Genomic DNA, 24,341 nt, shown 5'->3' with positions numbered 1-24,341 from the left:
CTAGTTCGCACCTTGCTAGCTTAGCTGCTTCAGTAAGTGCATGAAGCATTACCGAGTAAGGCAATCGACCGTCATCATTTGATTTAGATCTGCGTGAAGGCGCTAGGTGGGAGATTGAGAGAGCCAGAGCTATGTTTGACGCTTTTTCTAGGTAACTCTCTCCATTTAATACCCGCCCAAAGACTGGTACTGCTCAGCGATGCCAGAGCTGGCTTAATGCGGGCCCATGCTACTACAGATCAAATTTTCACTCCGACAAATTCTCCAAAATTGAGCAAAGCGTGCTCCCGGACAATATTTCCGTGGACTTCATGCAGCATACGATACAGTCGAGTGCGAATAGCTATGGCAGATAATGTATGATTACGGTTTCCCGGACAAACTGACGCGGCTGATCAAAGCGACTCTGGACTCGAATCGCGCAGAGGATTGCTGCAAGGGGATGTGCTTACTAGAAACTAGAATATATGGTAAGAAGAAGTTCCAGAGAAAACAACGTTCGCCTTCCACGGACAGTGACTACTGACGGTGATGAACTGGAAGTGGTTGATGAATTCAAATATTAGGGATTTCTGGTCACCGCCGATAATAATACTAGTAAAGAGATTCAACGACGTATTCAAGAGTTTCGTAGGCGTATGAACCACGAGTTGCAGGCACTACTTGGACAGATTCCCATCGTACACTTGGCGAAATTTGGGACACTATTGAGATAGGGAAAAGCTGTTTAAATCTGATAAAATATAGCGTGATACAGGTACTACTACAATTCTCTTCTAGTGAGCGGAGCATTTCGGATACAATCAATATAGTTCATGTAATGTTATGCATATGACGTCGAGAATATATTAGGCTCAGAATTATACAGCTTCTTTTACAGACGCTTTGAGCTTCTGTACTTGGGGGTTACGATTTTTCTTCAGCTGTTAATAAAAACCAAACATGTATGTTGCTTTGTACCACAAGGTATGGCAATCCACCAATCACTTAGGAACACTTCAAGCATTTGAAATTTGGGTTTGGGTCGTTATTCTACCAAGGTGTCTCCGCAACACAAGTAGAATTTTTGATGCGAAATAAAGGGAAAGGTAGATCAGGAAAGAGGTTTCATACCTATTGAAAGCGCCTGATTGACGAAGTGATAAAAAAAATGATTTGGTTCGAATTTTTACAATTGCTAGTCAATTTTGTCATACCGAATAAAAAGTTCTTACAAAAATTTGTCGCCAGGTTGCGATTTCAACCGTTTTGGGTTGAAAAGAACCGAAGCTATCACAAAGAGCAGTAACAGTAGAAACGAGGAGTTGCAACTTACATCTGAGCACTGGTATAGCATTTCGCGCAGTTTTTAGCAGAGTCTATATTCGACGAAGTGCAGATCAATATTTGAATTCCATTCTAAAAAAAAAACAAGAAAATATTAAAATCAGTGTTCTGACAAACTATTCGATTACAATAATGCTTACATGTATTGTTTTGTGGTTCTCTCTGAGTATCGATATTAGAAGCTCAAAAAAAGACTGTCAGCATAGAACAGGAACATGTCATTGCAGCATTAAAGAAGAAGCATATTTTTAATTATTCATCCTCAAGCTGCCACACCTCACCGAACCTAGAATCTGGATTTTGCGCCGCTTGTTGCTGCTGCTGCTGCTGCTGCTGTTGCTGGTGATGGTGCTGTTGTTGCTCTTTCGGCATATCCGGAAGATCATCATCCAGCATCCACTGTCTCATTCTTCGTCGATCTTCTATGCTGTGCAACAAGGCTTCAGCGTTCGAATTCGGTGCTGAAGCAATTCCCCCAACCGCGCCAGCAGCAATGCTTTTGTCTAAATCGCAGATTTGATCCGCCTCAGCCAAGTCGTATGTCGTCGATGCATAACCGTTTGAACTGCTCACACCATTCGACATATTATCGCTTTCAGATACTCCATACAAGCGTCGACCGCCACATGCTCCACCAACACTGGCAACGCCAGGAAAACCTCGTGGAGAATACGGTACCTCGTTTCCAGGATAGGAAGCAAACGTTTCATTGTTGTCGGTGCTAATATCAGCACTACTGTTAATGCCATTTCCGTGACTTGACAAAGAGTCATGAAGATGTTGTTGTTGATGTTGCATTTGAGCTCTCATTTGTCCTTCCTCGTCACCGTTCATGTTCATGTTCGAGGACGATACCAGTCCTGGATCACCTTCTGCAGCAGATGACCTTAACAGGATGTTATTCAACAGATTTTCTAAATTGGAAATGAATTCATCCTTATCGGTTCGGTTCCAGCTCTCCAGATGGCGGAGAAAATCCTCCCGACTTATGAAGTCAGCGTCGTTCTGTGCCAGGAAGGCGGCCATTGAAGGACCTAGCATGGGATTGGCTAGCAATCTCTCAGGAGTCTTCTGCTGTCCTCCTTGAGTACTCTGAAACAGTCCATTGGAAGCACCGGTGGCATGATTACAAATTACCCCCGCAATCTTACACAGAACCGAGTCGTTGATGTAATCGACCGAATTGATTACTGAAACTATGTCGCTCATAATAATGCTGATTATTTCCGAGCTGGGAATGCCAAGCTCGTTAGCTTCTAGCTCATTCCCGAGTGGGACGTCGTTTGCGTTCGAACCAGATGCAGTAACATTAGCAACGTTAGGATTACTTTCCGCCGCAGGCGCAAAGTGATAAACCGCCGCTGATACTTGTTGTTGCTGTTGCTGTTGCTGCTGCTGATTTCGGGCGTTGGTAAAGTTCTGCGAAACCTCCATTTCTACAACTTCCAAATTTTCCGCGGCCGCTGGCGGCTGTCCACCGGGTGCGCTTTCTGTACCTTGAGCATTACCGGTGGCTGACGCGGGCACCGCTACTGAAGAAAGCAAATTATTACTGCCTATGTTGTTGACGTGACCTTCCTGTTGTTCTTGTTGCAGAGTGGTCTCTATGTAACGATTATACAGCTCCTGAATAGATTGCAGCGTCCGCTGGCGCAACGGATCGGACGAAATGAGCTGCAGCTCTCGGAATAGTTGAATTAGGAAGTGGGGTCTCGATTCGTTCGCGGTAATGAGGTTTTTAACCTCTTGATAGACATTCTCTTTGAGAGCTTCGAACAGCTTCGATGACGATCTGAAACGAAAAAAGTTTAGTTCGGACTAAAGTTTGGTTGAATGGCAGCTCATACTTGGAATCGTGCTGATAGTTGCTGGCAGTGGCCAAGTTCAGATCGCTGATCATATCCGCGTGTGCACCGACCGCGTAGAAATTCGAGCTGACTTCCCCGCTAGAATTGCTACCGTCGCGACAGGATCGCAACGAAAGGGGGTATTTCTTGTGGCCGCTAGCTTTGGGATGGCTGCTTTTGTTGGCCAATCCTAGGTTGATCGGATTGGTGTGGAACTGCAGCTCGCCGAGATCGAGGGAATTCGATTGGTTCAGAGGGTTGTGATGTTGTTGCTGCTGTTGTGATTGTTGTTGCTGTTGCTGGTGATGTTGCTGTTGGTGGAACATCGTCTGCGGTATCTGTTGGAAAGATGTCGCAGACTCTTGCGGCGGTTGCTGTGCTTGCTGTTGTTGTTGTTGCGATGATGGCAAAGATGAATAGTGTTGCTGTGGTTGCTGATGTGACATATTCGGTTGCTGCGGATTGGAACCCACATCGGATACTGTCTGCTGATTAATGTTGCTAAGCGAATTGTTGCGGTTAAAATTTGAAGAATACTTGTTACTAGCGTTTTGACCGGTGGAACCACACGTGGCACTATTGTTGTAATTGTTTGTATTACTATTGTTACGCTGAATTTGATTGTTGATGTTGTTGGTGCAGCTGCCGGAACTGAGAGTGCAGGAATCTTCGTTGCTTTTGCAGCTGTTGCTCGACAGAAGATTTTGTCTTGAGTAACTAGAAATAAATATCAAAGTGTTATATTTTTAAGTAGGTAAATATTTATAATGCACAGGATTCTTGCGTTAGGTTATACATCGCATAATCAGTATTCTACACGCTTGTTATTTAATATAAAAAATAATGAAACAATGGAGCTAATGTTAGTGTTTTTTTTTCTGGAAAGCTAATGAATCCAAAGAGAATAAAAACTGCAGTTATGTTAAGGTTTGATTTGCAATAGCAGCAATCTTGGCATTTTTAATTTTATTCCTGTCGTTGTGTAATAACTAGACAACTAGACGAAATAGCCAGAAATGAGCAATGTATCGAAGCAAAACTTGATCTGAAGTTATTGTTCGACTATCACAAATAAATTTGGTGTACAAATTTGGTAGCAAAGTGGGACCATTGTTGTTTGTTTTATTCTTTAAAGGTGTTTTCTTCTGCTTTTGGAATTCCCTTATTCTAAACCTTGCCGTCAGACGCAGTCTTACGTCAAAAAGAACCCACCGTCTAATAAAACGAGGAGCATTTGCTCGTCGGCACAGAGGAGAGATTCGCCAGCAACGACATACGGAGTTTCTACAAAACGGTGTGAAGCAGGAATTGTGCCATGCCTGAGATTGACCAATGATAGCGCTGGCAATCTGCTTATTGGTAACAGCCACAGCCAGATGGAAGGAGCACTTTCAGATGTTGTTGAATGGAGAGGTAAACACGAGGATAAGCAGAAACAGAATAAGAATTGTGACCGATTGCCAAGTTGTGAAGCCACTCGGAAAGAGATTCAGAAGGCAAACAGTGAGCTCAAAAGCGTAAGGCTACTGGGATGGACGGTATCCTGGCTGAAGTTCTGAAACCGGAGACCGACCGGCTGTACGTAGCAATCCACCGGATCATTGTCAGGATCTGGGAGGAACAACAAATACCGGAGGAATGCCGGAGAAAAAGGACATCGACTCAAGTGTAAAAACTATCGAGTTATTATATTGCTCAATTCTGCCTATAAGGTGCTTTCGCGTATCCTGTTCTGTAGACTGAGACCGTTAGTGGAGTCTTTCATCGGCGAGTACCAAATTGGTTGTCGTGAGAGTCTCTCCACGACCGACCAGATGTCAGTTACTAGACAAGTTCCGTGAGTACAACTTGCAGAGTCACCCTCTGTTTGTGGACTTTAAGGCGGCGTACGATCCAGTCAAACGAAATGAGCTGTGGCAGATAATGTCAGAACATGGTTTTTCGACGAAACTAATTACGCTGATTCGTGCGACCTATCCAGGTCAAAATCATGCCTCAGAATAGCGGGCGAGATCTCAGCCGCTTTCGTGACGTTGGATGGACTAAAGCAAGGGACCTCTAACCTGCTATTCAACATCCCCTTGGAAGGTGTAATACGAAGAGCAAGCATGAAAAGGAACGGGACGAAGTCTTACATGCTTCTTGGTTTTGTGAAAGCCTTTAGGGTTTAAACGGAAAGCAGCGAGATCCTGACTTACCATTAAGGAATTTATTCACCCTGGTACACTCGTGACATGTGACAACAATGTAAGCCGAGAAGTGAAAAGACGAATGACAGGCTGCGGAGGGCTGAGCACGTAGTCGCCTGACGAAAGAGTACCCAAAACTATTTTCAGCAGAGACCCAGGAAGAGGCCGTAGATTTCGGGGCAGATCCCGCACCCGATGACTGTTCGTTCGCTGTTGAGAACGACGCACGGTCAGCTGGTGCTCGAGGAAATTGGAGAACGGTAGCCCAGGACCGACATTACTGGAGAATCATAATTCGTTCGGCGCAGGATCAATGACGCAGGTTCGGCCGATAAAGTAAAGTAAGTAAGAGCGAAACATTTGAGTTTTACAATTATGCAATTTGGTTGCAATAGCTGAATTGAAGATGGAATCCTACGTCTAAATTGTACCATGAACGGGAACAGTAAAGAAAAGTGATGGAATTGTGATGGACGACAGAGATAAGATTAATTATGAGCAATTGATAAAATAACTGATAATTAGAATCCGTTGCTGGTAGCGAATGGCCGAAACACAAATGGCCGAATTACAAATGGCCGAATTTCAACACATTGAAGGCCGAAATTATATTTGGCATGAGTCGGCCGAATGCCTATTTGTATGAATTACGAAAGGCCGAACCCCTATTTGGCTGAGTCTCGAAAGGCTCAACTTGAAGAGACAAATTTTCTCGTAATGCTCAAATTATTCAATAAAAAACCCGAATTAATCACCCTAGCGGCGTGACCTAGCCTTTCTACTGCCACAATAATCACTATTTAATTTCTCGGGAACATCTATAATTAACTAGACTATATTTTTAAATATGCGTTCCGTGTTCCTCAAAATCCTTATTTGCTAGTAAAATTCACAACGTATTGCATAGAATAATTATATTTCTTTCCTTGGGTGCGTAAATACTTGTAAGCGTCATTTATGTTACTTGATGAACACCTTATTTAGTTATATAATATTTACGTGATTTATCGAGAAATAATGTAAACACAAAAGATAATTTTTACAGACTTGAATGAATATATATAGAAAAGTAGAAATTAACCCTCTAACGGGTTCGGGCTTCAGAGCCACATACGAAACTTGATTTTTTTTGAGTTGACAATATGAAACATGTGTTCATAGCAGATTTTTTGATATTTGATATTAATACCATGCGTTCAAAAGTTAGCATCTTTGAAAAACAAGAGTTCAGAAAAATTATTATTATACTTCGCTTTTGAAGGAAAAGGTATCGACAACAAAATGATTAATTTCAAAATTTTACTTGGCTTCAATTTTGCAATATATCTGAATTAGAAAAAATAACTAAATAGAGCATTAGATATGAAAAAGAGAAATTGAACTTTTTCTTAGCTGGCGCTCCTTCAGATAATTATTTTTGCATGAAAATCAAAACTTAAGCTTCTTTGGAATGCACCTTCATGAAAAGATAGTCAGTCATTAGCTTGATCGCATCGTTTTTACAATGTTAGAGGGTTAGGAAAACAAAATGAGGTCGAAAAATAGTGCAAAAGCTACGCCATTAACATGCTTGAGAATGGGAAATGTGATCGATATGATTCCCAGTGCTTGTCTTTTTTTGATTTATTTATTAAAACATGATACATTACCTAAGACATCTGTCCTTTAAAATGTCACTAACGAAAATAAATCTTGCAAAATTACTACCGTGCAACGTGTACTTCCAATTTTCCATATAACATTTCTAAGCTCTAGTATCTATTGATTGAAACGAGCATCTATTGATGCGCAGAATTTGTTTGAAATTGGTATAAATTTATACTAGTATTTTTAATCCTATACACTACTATACCTACATGCTTAAATTAACTGCTTTTCTTCGCTTTTTGCTTTTCTTGCACAATTGTGAGTAACAGCAAGTGAACAAAATGACAATTGAAATCTGAAAGCAAACAAAACAAACAGCTTTTCGATTGAATCCCACTATTTAATATTTATTTGCAACAAATACGTAGTTCGCCTACGACGTGCAGGCTTCACCAGTGTGTTATTTCAAAGCGTATACGTATCTGTCGCGAATAAATATTAAATAGTGAAATTTAGTCGGTAAAAGTTTTATCTTTTCTTTAATTTCAAATTTCGTATTCCACTAAGAGGCTTCAAAAACTTCAGGCAATTGACATGTTTCTCACTTTTCTGGAATTTCAATGCAAATTTAGAAATTGCAAATTGTCATCACATACACACACACATACATACATACATACATACATACATACATACATACATACATACATACATACATACATACATACATACATACATACATACATACATGCATACATACATACATACATACATACATACATACATACATACATACACACATACATCACACACATTGCATACAATCAACATTTGTTTTGATTTCACACGTTTTAACGGTTTAATATACGGTGCTTAAGTGTTAAAGTTTGAATAACTTTTGAATGAGCCGTCCGATTTTAAATAACTCGGTTTCGTTTGATAGATCTCAGCAGTAATTTTCAAATAATAATAAAATGTGTGATGTTTTTCATTGAATTAATGCTTATATGTTACAAAAATATGTTTTAAATACTATTTTTTCACAAGTCCAATCGTCATGAAATTTGGAAGTTAAGGGTTTGCAAGACTCCTCTTTCATATGCAATCAATTTTGTTCAAATCGGTTAAGGGATCTATGAGATAATGAAGTCCCATATTTTTCGTATTTTTATACATAACTTTTGAACTAAAAGTCCGATCAGTATGAAATTCAATAGCGACCTATGGGACACCTAGACCTTTCATTTGATACTAAGAACGTTAAAATCGGTCCAGCCATCTCCGAGAAAAGTGAGTGAGATTAAAAGCGTCACATACACACACACACACATACACACACACACACATACATACACACTCACAGAAAATACTCAGTTTTCGAAACTGAGTCGAATGGTATATGACATACGGCCCGCAGGACCTTCTTTCCATTTCCGGTTTTCCAAGTGATTTCTATACCTTTATACTATATATTTATATAGTAGAAAGGCAAAAATGAAATAGAAAGCACTTAGCAACTTGCTCTAATCAAACAAAATACAAAATAAGCAACACAACTATTTATCAGAAAACAAAAAAAACATGCCTCAAGATCACTTTTACTTGGCGCACACAATAAATGTCTTCAATCAGCTGACATTTTCTAAAGCTGTTGACCAGGTCTCTGGTATAATAGCCTCATACAATTTCGCATGAAATGTTTATTAAGTAGGTAGATATTGTCGTAGACTGACTTGGATATTTTCATTCAAGAACGTATTATGAATTCCAGCTATCAACAAATACCGTGCCGTATCGAAATCCGTACACCTAAGAGCTAGACAATTTTAAATGGTCAATATAAAATTATGATATTGTAATAAGTAATTCGTCATGTTTTCTTTTGACAGTATAATGCTCATTTTAACGTTATTTGGAATAACAGGAAGCTAAAATTAATCCTAGTTATAAAAAAACGAGATCAAAATGTGCATCTCTTGATTCAAAATCCGTACACTTTTTTATGCCTGATTCAAAATCCGTACACCTGTGACTCAAAATCCGTACACCATGTTAAAAGTCAATCAAAGTCCACATAATTTTGAATTTAAACCCGTGTAAGCTTGATCGAAATGAGTTTAAAGTTTGTGGCTAAGTTGTTTTTCTTTATTTGACTAATCTATACCTATAAAAATGGATTTCTGTCTGTCTGTCCTGTGTTCCTTATAGAATCAAAAACTACTGAAGCAATCGGCGTGAAAATTTGCATGTAGAGGTTTTTGGGGCCAGGAAAGGTTTTAGTGATGGTTAGAGACCCCTCCCCCCACTAAGAGGGGGGGCTCCCATACAAATGAAACACAAATTTCTGCATAACTCGAGAACTAATCAAGCAAATAGAACCAAATTTGGCATGTGGGTGTTTTCGGTGACAAGAATTTATTCTAGGGTAATTTGAGACCCCTTCCCTCTTTATAAGGGGAATTATAACTCCTCTCCCCTTTAAGAGGGGGGGGTTTCCATACAAATTTCCTCATAACTCGAGAACTAATCAAGCAAATGGAACCAAATTTGGCATGTGAAAGTTTTCGAGGGCAAGAAAATTTTCTATGTTGAATTAGGACCCCTCCTCACTTTAAGAGGGGGGGCTCCTGTACAAATGAAATACCAATTTCCTCATAACTCGAGAACTAATCAAGCAAATGGAACCAAATTTGGCATGTGTGTGTTTTTGGAGACAAAATTTTTTTCTATGATGAATTGGGACCCCTCCCCACTTTAAGTGGGGGGGGGGCTCCTATACAAACGAAATACAAATTTCCTTATAACTCGAGAGCTAATCCAGCAAATGGAACCAAATTTGGCATGTAGGTGTTTTTGGAGGCAAGAATTTTTTCTATGATGAATAAGAACCTCTCCCCACTTTAGGAGGGGGGGCTCCTATACAAATGAAATACAAATTTCCTCATAACTCGAGAACTAATCAAGCAAATAGAACCAAATTTGGCATGTGGGTGTTTTCGGTGACAAGAATTTATTCTATGGTGAATTGAGACCCCTCCCTCTTTATAAGGGGAATTGTAACTCCTCTCCCCTTTAAGAGGGGGGGCTTCCATACAAATTTCCTCATAACTCGAGAACTAATCAAGCAAATGGAACCAAATTTGGCATGTGAAGGTTTTCGAGGGCAGGAAAATTTTCTACGGTGAATTAGGACCCCTCCCCACTCTAAGAGGGGGGGCTCCTATACAAATGAAATACAAATTTCCTCCTAACTCGAGAACTAATCAAGCAATAGAACAACATTTGGCATGTGGGTGTTTTTTTTGGTGACAAGAATTTATTCTATGGTGAATTGAGACCGCTCCCCTCTTTGTAAGAGGAATTATAACTCCTCTCCCCTTGAGGAGGGGAGGCTTCCATACAAATTTCCTCATAACTCGAGAACTAATCAAGCAAATGCAACCAAATTTGGCATGTGAAGGTTTTCGAGAGCAAGAAAATTTTCTATGGTGAATTAGGACCCCTCCCCACTTTAAGAGGAGGGGCTCCCATACAAATGAAACACAAATTTCTGCATAACTCGAGAACTAATCAAGCAAATAGAACCAAATTTGGCATGTGGGAGATTTTGGAGTCTTGAATTTATTTTACGATAGTTAGAGACCTCTCACCCCTGTGGTAGGGGGATGGACTCTCATACAAATAAAACAGAAATTTTTGCGAAACTCAAAAACTAATCGAACTCGAGAAATTCGAGACTCTTCCATAAAACATTAGTCAATACAAGACCACAAAAACTATCTATAGTAACACTAGATCATTCAGGACGAGACGGTCGCGAGTGTTGCCGGTGACCCGCCGTCGGAAGCGCCGTCCACTGGGGGGCTTGCAAAACTCGAGATTGTGACAAAGATCATCCGAGATTCATGATTATGTACAACACAGGTTAATTTGTGGCAATACGAAGTTTGTCGGGTCAGCTAGTTGCTTTATAAAATATGCTTTTCTCGATAATTGACGCATTGTATTTTAGTCCTGCTCATCTAAGAGTCGTTCACACGCACAGTAGGAACACTACAAGGAATCAATCTTTTTGTTTTTAAGCCAAATTATGGGTAATTGTTCATTTTCGATCGGAAAGTTAAAATATCAGGTTTGGTACTGATTAAATATTGCCTCTATCCATCCCACTTGTAACAAAACCTCGTTTGTGTTAAATGTTCTTACATTCTTTTCCTTATGCCTCAGGAAATATTAGGCTTAGAAACAAACTTTTTCAACATTTTAGAGTAAATTAACTTCACTTATAAACAATATATAACATTTTTTCTTGATTTTTGTTGCAAACTATACGGAAAGCTGAAAAATTGCACAAGAGACTCCGGTATTTCGAGAGTACCAATTCAATATAGTAGCTCTTATCGTAGTGACCGGAACTTAAACTATCTTGATGCTTTTATTAAGGGATTATCCACCATGTATTATCGTAATTGCCATCTTCCAGTTTATCGACATATATTTAGCTTTAGTTATTTCCATTTTGTTTGGCAAAACATAGAATAGAGTTGGATCACTAAGGATACTGCACAGGTGTACGGATTTAGATTCAACTAGTAAAACTGAATCAAAATCCGTACAGTACTAATTATGATGAATAAATATTATTTCAATGCCATAACGAATGAAATTAAGCTGTAGAACGATAAACACCTTTAGTTCAAATTGATTTTCGGGATTTTAAATAGGAAAATCACTTCAAGTGCGCTTTACACTTCATTTTATTGGTAGTTATTTTCTTAGCAAATTGCTAACAACACAGCCAATTTAAAAAGAAATCTGATAGGCATTAACGTTTTAATTTTTATTACTTGTATTTGATGGCCTACTACCTATATTTTGACATTGACGTAATGCTAATAAACCACGGGTCTAGGCCTATTATTAATATTTTGCATTTAGACTTTTTAATACATATAATCAAGCAAATTGTATTAGGTGTACGGATTTCGAAGCTGTACGGATTTCGATACCGCATGGTAGTTAATACTAAAAATGTCTATCCTTAGTCCTGCTGAATCGATTAAACCTATGCAACGTTATCTTCTAACATGTTCGAACTATAACGAATAAAAAATGTCTTTCGTTAGCGAGACAAAGAACTAAAAATCGAAACAACATACTATAGCGTATTAGATTAATCAACAAAGAATAAAACGTATTAGTCAAACCATTGTGCACTCCCTTCTTTCGGCATTTCGTCGATTATCAAGCCGGCATGCTATCAGAAATAACACATCGAAAACGAAACAAATCCACTCTCGGTTGAAACTCAGACGGTTTTTTTTTTCGCGTGAAAAAGCGACCACACTTACCATTGGTAAATTCAAAACAGAATTGCGCCATTATGTCGAGGAGGGACGGGCGGGCCGAAGACGATGCCGGCTCTAGTTGTGGTTAGGAATTGGGAAGGATTTTTGTTTTTGTAATTCGCGATATGTGTTAATGCGTGGTTGTGTGCGAAGTTATGAGGTGCGAATGAAAAAATGCAGATATTGAATAAGGACGATCAGGGAGTAATTTGCAAAGACTAGCTAACATTAATGCTACCAACTATCGGAAATAAAAAAGAAGCAAAAAATAAAATAAAAACAGTTAACATCTACTTTGGGTATTGGCTAGCTGGATTTTGCATTTGCGGCCGTAGGTTTTACACCTGGGCTTACCTTCTGAAATTGTCCCAGTAATTGTTGGCACGTACTCCCGGTAGAACTTGGTTATTGAGGGCTTGCGTTTGCTGAGAAGCGTTGCTATTGTTACTGCTATTGTTCAGATTGTTCAGACAAACTTGTTGCTGCGCGGGGGGTGGCGCCGAAACTTGCAGCGGTCCTCCCGTTTGCATGGTCGTTGTCGGTCCGTTTGCCAAATTGTTGATCATGTGAGACGGGCCGAGGTTGCTGCCACCACCGGCAACAACGGAAACGTTGTTGAAAGGCTGATGCTGCAGATTTGTGTCATCATCTGCTGCTCCCGTCTGTTGTAACGGGTTGTTTAGGTTCATAAAATTATTCGAGTGCTGTTGCAGAGAGACTTGGTGACTGTATAGAGGCTGTTGCTGAAGCTGCTGTTGTTCGTAGATCGCATTGTTAGCGGTGTTAATGTTAACGTGTCTGAGATTGCGATAGCTGCGTTGGCTACTATTGCTATTTACCGAGCCGGCAGCGTTAGCATTCGAGATGTTAGTGTTATTACGCTGGATTTGTTGGTTAATCGAAAATTGGGCACTGGACTGATGTGATGAGGTTGGTGTGAAGGGATGAAACTGGCCGGTGGAGCCGCCACTGAGGCTGCCGTACGGCGTGTGCTGCACAGTGTTTGATGGAATCGTTTGATATGGGGAGGAAGGAGTTTGTTGGTGATTCATTGATGGTTGCTCGGAGCGAGCTCGACTGTAGACGGAACCGGAGAGTGTTCCAGCCGAATTGAGCGAGTTGTTTGGTGGGGTTGACTCCGCTCGTATGTGTGCTCCAGCACCGGGAACGTGGATATCATTCAACAAGATATTATTGTTTCCGTTGTTGAGAATACGTTCTTGTAGCTGAAAACGAAAGTAAAACTTGAATGTTTGCTTCACCAAAATAATTACAACAAACCTACCAGCAGTACTGCATTGTTAAGATTGTTGATTTCACGCTGCTGAATCCAAAGCAACTGGTTACACTGGGTTATTGAGTTCATCAGCATTTGCTGGGTTTGCATAAAGTGCTGGAACATCAAGGGGTCTGGTAGCGGTGGTGCCGAATTGGGTGTATGCGGTGGAAGCAGATTTGAATAGTTCGGATAAACATTGTAGGCCGGATAGGCCGAACTTACTTGAATATCTGAACCAACGAATGGATGGAACGGGTGAGGACTTTGAGGTCCCGTGTTGGAGCTAGATGGACCAACTCCAGCGCTTCCACCGAACAAATGCGCTGGCCAAGGTGAAGTGCGTGCCGCTGAAGCGGAAACTTCCTCGGACTTACGATGATAGCGATCAGCGCGATTGCAAATATCTGGCATTGGTGGTACCATATTCAAACTACGGGTACTGCTGGATTGATAGCTGCCGGATTCGAGTTGAGCGTTAGCAAATATATCAGTCACACCGGAGTCGGCGGAGTTCTTCGAGTGATTCGTGGCGTTACTAGCGCTGGTGATGTTAGCAGCGGAAGTCGCGGGAGGAGGTGGAATTACCGGTGGATGACTGGGGGATTGAAGAGAGCCAGTAGAGGAAACAGATGAGACTTTCGGTGGTGCAACCTCTGTATTTCGTCGAGATAGCTCAGTGTTCTTCTTGATACTGTGCGTCATTTTTTCGATCCGCTCCAGTTCGCGTCTCTTTTGTTCGAGTTCAGCTTTTAGTGCAATCTGTTCGCGCTCTTTCGCCCCTACTGGCAACGAAGAAACGAGTGATGCCACATGATTGGTTAACTTCTCTGAGGTTTGAGCTTCAGCTTGGTGCTGCAGTTCAGCAACGTTATTGCGACGCTTTTCAATTTCCGAACGGGAGATTTTTAGAGCGTCTCTTTCAGCGGCTATCGATTTTGCTTGCTCTCTAAGATCACGTGTCATGGCATGTAAGGCTTCCACCCGCTGGTTCAACTGCTCTCGTCGCTTGTCCGTGGGTCCTCCTGCAGCTCCTGCTTGGTCACTAATCTGACTGGCGACGCTCGGTGAACGACTGTTCTCGTCAGTGTCCGCGTTATCATTGTTCTCATCGGGGACATCTTCATCTTCATTGGTAGAATCGCCGGTTTTCATTTCGATTAATTTCACCGTGTCCATCATCTCTTTCAACCGTCGCAGTTGAGATTTCATGGCGTTGATTTCATTGATTTTCTCGTTCAACATATCTGCTGTTCCAGCGATTGCCTCCGATTCCTCTTCCTCATCCTCATCCTCATTAATGCCATCCACATTGTCGTGAAGCACATTTTCCACCTTCGGTGTTATAGAACCACCGCGGGTCCCGTTCAGCATTGCGTGTTCGACATTATTTTGATTGAAAGTCTTAGTAGCTTTCTTCATATCTGCTGCTGGCGCTGGAGCATTTGTTAGTTCAATCGGAACGTTCCGTTCAACTCCAGTTGATGGGGCTGTGGTTTCGAAGTGTCTACTCGCTTCCACATTCAAGTTCTGTAACTCGGAAACTAAATTATGCATCTGAGCTTTCTTATGGCGTAACTCCTGAAACTTTTGCTGCAGAATGTCCTGCTCATTAACCACATCATCATTTTCTCCACCGAGTAATTTACTCAGCGCCTGCTGGTTCTGGATGAACGAAGCTAGTACATGCATCCGCTCCATCACGCTACTGATTCCTTCCTGAACTTGCTCTACGGATTCAAAGTTTTCCAGTGGAACCACGTTGGCTGCTGTTTGATGGCGAATCGCTTCCATTTCCTGCAGTTGCTGGCGTGCTGCTTGCTGCAATCGCAGAAGATGGGCTTGCTGTTCTTTCAGTGCTTGCATATTTCTGCTTTGGCCCTCCATTCGGTAACGCAGTTCGTCGTAGGAAGGAGTCTGCACCGGAGTTGTGGAGTTGTTGGTGCAGATACTTTGAACCGATTGTGGCCGTGGACCGTTGAGCTGCAATAGGGATAAGAGAAAGATTGGTATAATATTCGTTTTTATAATAAAACAAAACGTAGAGGAGGTAATTGCAGGAAGGTTTGCAAGTTGGTTGTGCGCCATTCGCCAGTTGTTGTTAGCAACGACCGAAATGTGCTGCAACCAGATTTATTCAGCGTTAGTTTGATGTCAGTATTAGTGCGCTCTTGGAGGGTTAGTAGCACCTGGTGGGTAACGAGCAATTACAATAACACATTTCACGTGACAGACAGTTTTAGACTCCGCACTAAACGCACCTCAGAATCGCTGTTTGGAACACTTTCTAAGCTAGTGGAATTGATCGGCATGAAATAGCAACTCTGATCACCCATCTCGGTAGAGATGTTGATTTGCTTCCCTCCCTCCTGCGATTGCTTCCTCTGTGAAAGACTCTAAACCGACTTGATGTTGAGATGCGCCGTTAAAAACCGTAAGATTGCAAATACTTACATTATCGTTTTGTACAGACGAGATGAGATTGGTGGTCAACTTAATATACTCTTGAATCTGATTTAATTTGTCTTCAAAATTGGCTTTCGAGGCAGCTCCTCCACCAATGGCACCAACGCCGTAAAATTGTTGTTGTTGCTGCTGCAGCTGCTGCTGTTGCTGATTCGAGTTTTTATTGAGATTGAGCTGATTCTGGGATGCTCCGTCTGGAACACGCGAGCTAAGCGGAGAAGCACGCAGTTGCTGCTGTTGCTGTTGCTGCTGCAGCTGTTGCTGTTGGAAGGGATTGAGAATGTGTTTTTGGCTACCGGTGTTGTTGTTGATGAGATTGTTAATGCCAATGCTGGACGCTCCGGAGGCGTCGTTAAGGCGGAACGTTTGCAGCGCCGAGTTTGGAGTGGTCGGAATAACCACACCGACCGTGGTATTGTGCTGCTCGCCGGACTCGGTCCCAGCACTTTCGCTCAGCAGATTTCGGCGGACGATCGGTCGCACCGGAATGTAGCGACTGTTGTCCTGCAGGGCAAGATTATCTGGAAATAAATATTTGAGAAAAGTTAGAGAATCATAACTTTTAGATTATTGTAATTTATTTTCTCAATGATATTTATTTGGCACGACAATGATTTACTACCAAAACGTGCGGGAACTTCAAATCAAAGTCGATGTATTTCACCGTTACGACAGAGTTGAACTTCGATTCGCAACAGATATCCCGTAGCGGAGATATGTTGATGACCATGTAAACTAAGTTACTCGATCAACCTTTCCCCGCTTTATGAAACACTTGAATATTGGTATATTTTTTTTAGCCGTATAGACAACGTAAGGTGTATTAGCGTACAAATCGAGTCAGCTGGAAATGTGTATTATCATTTGCCAATCTCATTTAAAAACTATCTATGTATCTATAACTATTACTGACTTCATCTTTTTCAACCTGCGCAACATGAACGAGGAAATGTAAGTTGATGCAATATCCACAGACCAGAAAGTCGCGTTTGATTGGGCAGATTCTTTTCTTGCAAGGCTTAAGCGTGAAAGGCTTCTGTAAATGACTATCACTCGTCTAACACACCGTAAGTTAAGTGTGAAGACCGGGTCCGAATATACCTACTTATTTTGCAACTTATCTGGCGTACCACAGGGGAGCAACCTTGAACCACTTTTTTTTAAACACTCTATTTTATGCCTACGAGATAATAATTTTGCATTTGATTAGAATAAACTCCGGTCCAGTTAAAACAGTGTCGTAACTCGTGGCCAACTGGGGCTTACTTATTGGTCCATGTCCACCGGTGCGGCAGAACAAAGCGATGAAATCGGAGATCTCCCCTAAGCTTCTGGGTCTACCTCTTCCTATTTTTCTTTATGGATTCGCTGCTGCTTGCTGAATAGTTGATGGATCATCTGGGCTGACAGAGATTCCTCTGCTGTACGAAGAAGTCGTCTCCATTCCACTCGGTCCATGGCCGCAATTCGCCAGCCACGTAGTCTACGTAGGGTCCGCAGGTCGCCTTCCACTTGATCGATCCATCTTGCTCGCTGCGCGCCTTGCCGTCTCGTTCCAGTCGGATCGTTATTGAGAACTTTTTTAACCGGGCAGTCGTCCGACATCCTCACGACATGCCCAGCCCATCGCAGGCGACCGATTTTTGCTGTGTGAGCGATGGGTGATTCCCTAAGCAGCTGATGCAATTCATGGTTCATTCGCCTCCTCCACGTTCCGTCTTCCATCTGCACTCCGCCGTAGATGGTGCGCAACACCTTTCGTTCGAAAACACTAAGGTCCTCCACGAGCATAGTCCATGTCTCATGGCCGTAAAGAACTACCGGTCTTGTAGATTGTTAACTTCGTGCGGTGGCGAATTTTTTTCGATCGCAGCGTCCTACGGAGTTCAAAGTAGGCACTATTTCCTGCCATAATGCGTCTTTGTATTTCTCTGCTGGTGTCGTTGTCTGCGGTAACCAGTGAGCCCAGATACACGAACTCTTCTACCACCTTGATTTCATCACCGTCTAAATGAATCCGGGGAGGGAGGTCAGCATTCACTTCTCTAAAACCTCTTCCTTTCATGTATTTTGTTTTCGATACATTAATGACAAGTCCAATCCGTTTGGCTTCAGCTTTCAGTCCGATGTACGTTTCCGCCATCCTCTCAAAGGTACGTGTAATGATGTCAACGTCGTCAGCGAAACCAAGAAGCTGGACGGACTTCGTGAATATCGTGCCACTCGTGTCTATACCCGCTCTTCTTATCACACCCTCCAAAGCGATGTTAAACAGCAAACATGAAAGCCCATCACCTTGCCGTAACCCTCTTCGAGATCCGAAGGGACTCGAGACTGCCCCTGATACTCGAACAACACACATTACTCGATCCATCGTCGCCTTGACCAATCGCGTTAGTTTTTCCGGAAATCCGTAGTAGTGCATAATCTGCCATAGCTGATCTCGATCGATCGTGTCGTACGCCGATTTAAAGTCAATGAATAAATGATGCGTGGGCACGTTGGCCTCGCGACATTTCTGCAACACTTGCCGAAGCGCGAAAATCTGGCCCGTGGTGGCACGGGTACCCATGAATCCCGTTTGATATTGCCCCACGAACTCCTTTGCAAATGGTGATAGTCGACGACATAAAAGTTGGGAGAGTACCTTGTAGGCGGCGTTCAACAGTGTGATTGCGCGGTAATTGCAATAATCCAACTTGTCGCCCTTTTTGTAGATCGGACACACGATGCCTTCCATCTACTCCTCCAGTAGTAGCTCATCCTCCCAAATCTTGACAATGACCCAGTGCAGCCCTCTAGCCAGTGCATCAGCACCGTATTTCAGCAGCTCGCCGGGTAGATGATCAGCCCCAGCCGCTTTATTGTTCTTCAGCCGACCGATCTCTTCTGCTACCTCCTGGAGGTCGGGGGCTGGTATTCTGTCGTCTTCTGCACGTGCTCCAAGATCTATTGCCATATCGTCACCTCCATGTTCAGCTACATCGCTGTTAAGGTGCTCGTCATAATACTGCTTCCACCTCTCGATCACCTCACGTTCGTTCATGAGAAGATTACCGTCTGAGTCTCGACACATATCGGCCTGCGGCACATAGCCTTTGCGCGAACGGTTTAACTTCTCGTAAAACTTCCGTTTATCGTTAGCACGGTACAGTTCTTCCATCGCCTCGCGATCCCAATCTTCCTGTTGGCGCTTTTCCTCCGGAAGACCGAGTTTTGCCTGTTCCGTGCTTGTTTATATCGCTCCACAGGTTTATAACATCAGAGAAGAATTTACCGTCGATTAGGATATGGTCAATTTGGTTTTCTATTCGTTGGTCTGGTGATCTCCAGTTGACCTTGTGGATATTTTGGCGGGGGAAGTAGGTACTTCAGACTACCATACCGCGGGAAGCTGCAAAATTTACGCATCGTTGGCCGTTGTCGTTCGTTGCGGCATGCAGGCTTTTTGGCCCGATTACCGGTCTATATATAGCTTCCCGTCCTACCTACGCGTTCATGTTACCGATGACGATTTTCACCTCCCGTCGCGGACAACCATCATACACCTGCTCCAGCTGCGCGTAGAACGCCTCCTTCTCGTCATCGGGTCTCCCTTCGTGTGGGCAATGCACATTGATGATACTGTAATTGAAGAAACGGCCCTTAAACCTCAACTTGCACATCCATCCTTGCGTTGATCGGTTGCCAACCAATCACACGCTGGCGCATCTTTCCCAGTACTATAAAGCCGGTTCCCAGCTCGTTGGTGGCGCCACAGCTCTGGTAGAAAGTAGCCGCTCGATGCCCGCTTTTCCATACCTTCTGTTCTGTCCAGCAAAGTTCCTGCAGTGCTACGACTTCCAAGTTTCGGGGATGTTTTCATCATATATTATCCTATCACAACCCGGGAAGCCGAGCGATTTGCAATTCCATGTCCCGAGTTTGCAATCGTAGTCTTTATTTCGTCGCGAGTCCAAAAGCGTAACGCCTATCCAAAATATATGAATCACCCTATTTGAGCTTTTGATTGCGGTGTCAACGAGATGATCGTTTATGTGGAATACATCTCGAATTGCAGGAGCAACCTGCGTTTCTGAAGCGACAATAGTGTTGAAGGAATTCCTTAAGTGAGCGGCGAAAAGTTCACATTTTTCCTCTGCTGTATTCACACTACGGTTACTCGGAAACATGTTTACATAGACAGTCCTTCCTCGTTTTTCTTGGAATTCACGAACGACCAGAATAGTTTGGATTTCTACGCAAGCTGGATTGCATTCGTAAAGTGAATATTTTGTAAAGGAGTAGTTATGTTAAACTGTAGCTTAGAAAATGGAAATCGGATTATTGTTACTACTCTATATTTGAGAGGTTTTCAGTATGGGCCTGGTTCGCATCTAGGACATAGGAGCTTGCTGTATTTTCGTACAGCAGGGGACCTGAGGCGCTTCAAAAGCCGTAAATGAGCATCACCCCACGCTGGTTTCCATGGTGGTCTACGAATGGGCATACAATCAGAGATAAAATGTTTCATAGTTTGGGTGGGGTGACCAACATCACCGTCAACATTCGCAAATAAGTCAAGTCAGAGTCACCGGTCAAAACAAGGTCCAGCCGATGTGACTACTGTATTACGGTATAGAAACCGTCCAAGAGAGCAGCTCAAGCCGCCGAAATTTAATAGACAGCGAAAACAAAATCAATCCAAAGTTACTTCCTTGAGGTACATCAAAGATGTTGCATAAATTTTTTCACATCAGAATGCATTGTGCTCTTCAATCTAGATATACATTAATGATCTGTACTATTGCTCATTATGGATTCATTTAATTTATTTTAATTTTTTATAGCAGTCTACAGAGTGATCAAAAGACGAGTTATATTCTGGGTCGCCCCTGCAATTAAGCATTTTCAACGGAAATCCCATGTAAAAGCAAACCAAAGCAAAGCCTAGGTGCTACATTCCGTTATCGAAAATTGACCTTCTATTTATATACGACAGACTTCGCTGCCAGCTGTTAGAGTGCAGGACAATTGCAGGGCCAGTTGCTACGATCCTTTTGACTCTAACAGTCTCTCCCAGTCGAGATTGGAACATACGACGACTGGCTTATCATGCAAGCGTCATACTTCGATGCCAACTGGGAGGTTTCAAGGTATCCCATGTAGTCTGTCTCAAATCAATCAGAATAAGCCGTTCATAAATTTTAAGTGATTCCACGGTATTACGTTTAAATCAAATATAGATTCACATTAGAATAACTGAGTATCCTATGTCAATTTAACTGGTACTTTAACGTTAGATCAAATTTCAGCCACAAATAAAAATAATAATTTTCTGTTGTCTTCGAAATTGGCTCTGTCAAATCAATAACTTTTGACTTTTGTTATTTCAGTCCAATAAACTGAGTTGTTCAGAAAACGTGTCGCTTCCTCTCGAATACATGTTTCTCGACAATTCTGGGCAATATTTTTCGTTCGATCGCTTTAGGATAACACCGCACATGTCGTATACATGAGAAACACATGCCACAATTGCGAGCACGCTTCGCTCTAGATGTCTAGATAGACATCACAAGCAGATTTCTATTTTTCTCGCACTCGGCTTCACCACCGACAAGGTTAAATCACTTCAACGTTGACGTAGAATTGCGCTTCCATTTACCGTTACTCTCGAAGCTGCGCAAAGCAAACGTTTTTCAATTATCCAAAAAAAGCAAAAATTCACAATTTAATCTGCCGCGCCATTTCCATCGATAAACTATACTGTATTTATAAACCTTTACTCACTATCGTGTGGGAGTCACCCCCGCTAGGTGGCCATTCATTATACAGTTTGCGTTTTTCACATTTTGCAGCAGCCTTCTACCGACAGCGTGAAAAATATTCTCGCACAGGTGATTTTCATTCCCAAAAAAGAACGAAAAGATAACTCACCAATTTCGTAACACGTCCCTTCGCCCGGAGTACGGTTGTTTCTCGGTTTGAGTAGAATGTTCTGCTGACTGCCGGAAGCTCCAACGGCTGATCCTGCCTGCTGCTGATTGCTAGTCGCGGCTTCAGCAACGCCCGATACCGTTGCCCAATCGACGAGAACCTTGAACAGATAGTACAAAATTGCAATCAGCACTAGCCAATCTATGAAAGTCATGCACACGAAAACTGTGAGGTCGTTGTATAGGGTACGAGACCTGGTAAGCGATCGACGCGAGGAAACTGTTCGCTTGAGACTGACATCGATTTCGTGAGCGAGATGTTTTCCGCGTGGTCAGTCTGCGCGGAGAAAAGTGACGACACCGTTGAAAATGTCTAATTATAAAATCAACGGCGGCGATGCGCGTACACTAAGCGCAATAAAAATTTCGATGGTAGTTCTATCTGTAAACCAAACCGGCACCGGCTTAGTTTACTCGCATGTTTGTCAACAAAAACATTAGTATAATAGTGTACGTAACAAAGCGGGAGGGGTGGTAAAATGCGTTTTATGCGCACTCACACGCACACGTTTTTACTTACATTTAGCTGCTGCTGGAGATCTCGCCGAGTCGGGGCAACTACCTCTCGAGGCACTGAATTTTTCTTCGAAGATTTTGTCTTCGGTTTTGTTCCTGTCTGGCGATTTTGATTATTATTGTTGCTATTAGCTCCGGGGGCCATTTTTGTGCACTTGCAGACTACTAAAATAAACAAAAAAAAAGCTTAAATATTTTCATGTTTTTCAAATAACAGATGAAACATTAATTAGGAAGACATGTTGGATCGGCAGATTGTTAAATTTCCAAACAGCATTATTGGCATTTTTCACACTTGCTAATTCAGCTAATTCCGGATTAATGGGAACGAGCGTGACCGTACCTATTATCTACGCTTGGAACTAGAAATCACAAGAAATTGAACTGATTTTACACAATTCTGATAACTTTTTCATCCGAGACGATTTCTGCACAAACCCATTTTCTGCTAATTTTGATGAAAACGTCATCAAGGCAAGGCATGAAAAATGAATGAAAAAATATATAAAACCCGCACACAAAGACAATTTGACGGAGGGGAAAATGTAATATTTCAACATATGATTTCGAAAGTTTCGAACGCTCCCCTGATGGTATGCAAAATGTGTAATGCTTTATTCGAGCAAGAATAAAAAAGGCTTTGGGAAAAAATACGTAACCAATTTTATTTTGTATTTGTGTTGATCTGTGATTAATTTAAATTATTATTTTCGACTGGTTTAAATACGCGTCACAGATTTTTCTATAGAATTTCTCTATCTTAACATAGTTTAATTGTAAAAGTAAATTTTTAAATCGCTGCGATAGTTATTCCCTTGGAATACTTCTAAACAAAGACGTCTACTTAGCGATGCACACTATTTACGAACTGAATCATTCAAAATGAAACCACTTTTTTTTGTTTTGTTAAAATAATATATTAAAGCTGCTGTAGGTACAAGTTGATTCGCCGATACGGTACGCACAGAGATGAACAATTGCGTAGAGTATGACTTTGAGCGTGTATTATGGGCAATCCACTCTTGAAGTCAGCATATTGGCCACAGCTATAGCTTTGCTCTGATCACCTCACGACCAGGATTCAAGGGGTCAAGATCGATGAGACTGCAGAATTGTTCATAGCAAGGCAGCTGGAAGGAGTCGTTCCAAGGTAATTACCTTGCCGGATGAATCCACTGCACTGACTAGAATCGGTCAACTCTACTTGGAAAGTAAGGACTCCACACAGGAGCGCAGTACTCAAGATAGGAGCGAACTACGTTGCTTTAAATGCTACTTAAATGCTGTTTTGACAAAATATGCGGCTGCTTTACTGCTAGCCCTCTTATAGTGCTGACAATGCTTATTTGCAGCAAGTTACCGACAAGAAGAATTTAAATAGAATTGTAGGGCCGGCACAGTGTCGTCGTCCTGAAAGTAAATAGTAGTTAGATTAAAACTTCTCGCTCGGTGGTAATCTGCAATTGATGCAGGAAGCGGCACAATATGTGTCGATAACACAACCAACACGCGTAGCTATCCTTGAGAAGTGGATTTTGCGTTCTCCTTTTGTCCAGCGCCTCTATGGTTCAAAGGTACAAGTACTAGCGAACCACATGCCCTGGAGGGTGTTGTGGGTTCGAATCCGGTTATAATCTCAGATTACAGCTTGGTTCGACTCATGCACCTTCCAGTATTGGACAAAAGGTAGGAGTCAAAATGACTACTTGTCAAGCATAGCTACCAATACCCCCCCTTCCTTTCCGCTCTTCCCCCTCCTTCACCAAAAATTTTCATTTCTTTCCCCTACCGTCCCTTCATCAATTGTAGAA

The 24,341-nt window shown here is 42.1% G+C and overlaps 1 protein-coding gene across 3 annotated transcripts; it reads right to left on the bottom strand.

Annotated features, from left to right (window-relative positions):
- Positions 1 to 824: 824 nt before the first annotated feature.
- On the bottom strand, positions 825 to 22,973 carry LOC128737866 (uncharacterized). 3 transcript variants are annotated; one of them, XM_053832599.1, is made up of 10 exons: positions 22,874 to 22,973; positions 22,535 to 22,695; positions 21,956 to 22,115; positions 16,028 to 16,560; positions 15,835 to 15,969; positions 13,583 to 15,556; positions 12,652 to 13,523; positions 3,174 to 3,890; positions 1,467 to 3,118; positions 825 to 1,398 (listed from the first exon to the last, which is right to left on the bottom strand). In XM_053832599.1, the coding sequence occupies exons 2-9, from the start codon at positions 22,673 to 22,675 to the stop codon at positions 1,579 to 1,581; spliced, it is 6,072 nt and encodes a 2,023-aa protein (XP_053688574.1). In that variant the 5' UTR covers positions 22,676 to 22,695; positions 22,874 to 22,973; the 3' UTR covers positions 825 to 1,398; positions 1,467 to 1,578. The 3 variants fall into 3 exon arrangements, with proteins under 3 accessions (XP_053688574.1, XP_053688575.1, XP_053688576.1); XM_053832600.1 differs by having other exon boundaries at positions 22,535 to 22,692; positions 22,874 to 22,956; XM_053832601.1 differs by lacking the exon at positions 15,835 to 15,969.
- Between the last annotated feature and the right edge of the window lie 1,368 nt (positions 22,974 to 24,341).

Source organism: Sabethes cyaneus, chromosome 2, assembly GCF_943734655.1.
Source record: "Sabethes cyaneus chromosome 2, idSabCyanKW18_F2, whole genome shotgun sequence".
Taxonomy (NCBI): Eukaryota; Metazoa; Arthropoda; class Insecta; order Diptera; family Culicidae; genus Sabethes; species Sabethes cyaneus.
This window is presented reverse-complemented; position numbering and strand designations above follow the sequence as displayed.

Excerpts from the sequence above, each read along its gene's own strand:
- LOC128737866 (XM_053832599.1), bottom strand. The coding sequence starts at position 22,675 with ATGGCCCCCGGAGCTAATAGCAACAATAATAATCAAAATCGCCAGACA. Across the intron at positions 16,561-21,955 it reads AGGGACGTGTTACGAAATTG|ATAATCTTGCCCTGCAGGAC; the intron begins GTGAGTTATCTT and ends ATTTATTTCCAG. Across the intron at positions 3,891-12,651 it reads TACTGGGACAATTTCAGAAG|TTACTCAAGACAAAATCTTC; the intron begins GTAAGCCCAGGT and ends ATTTATTTCTAG.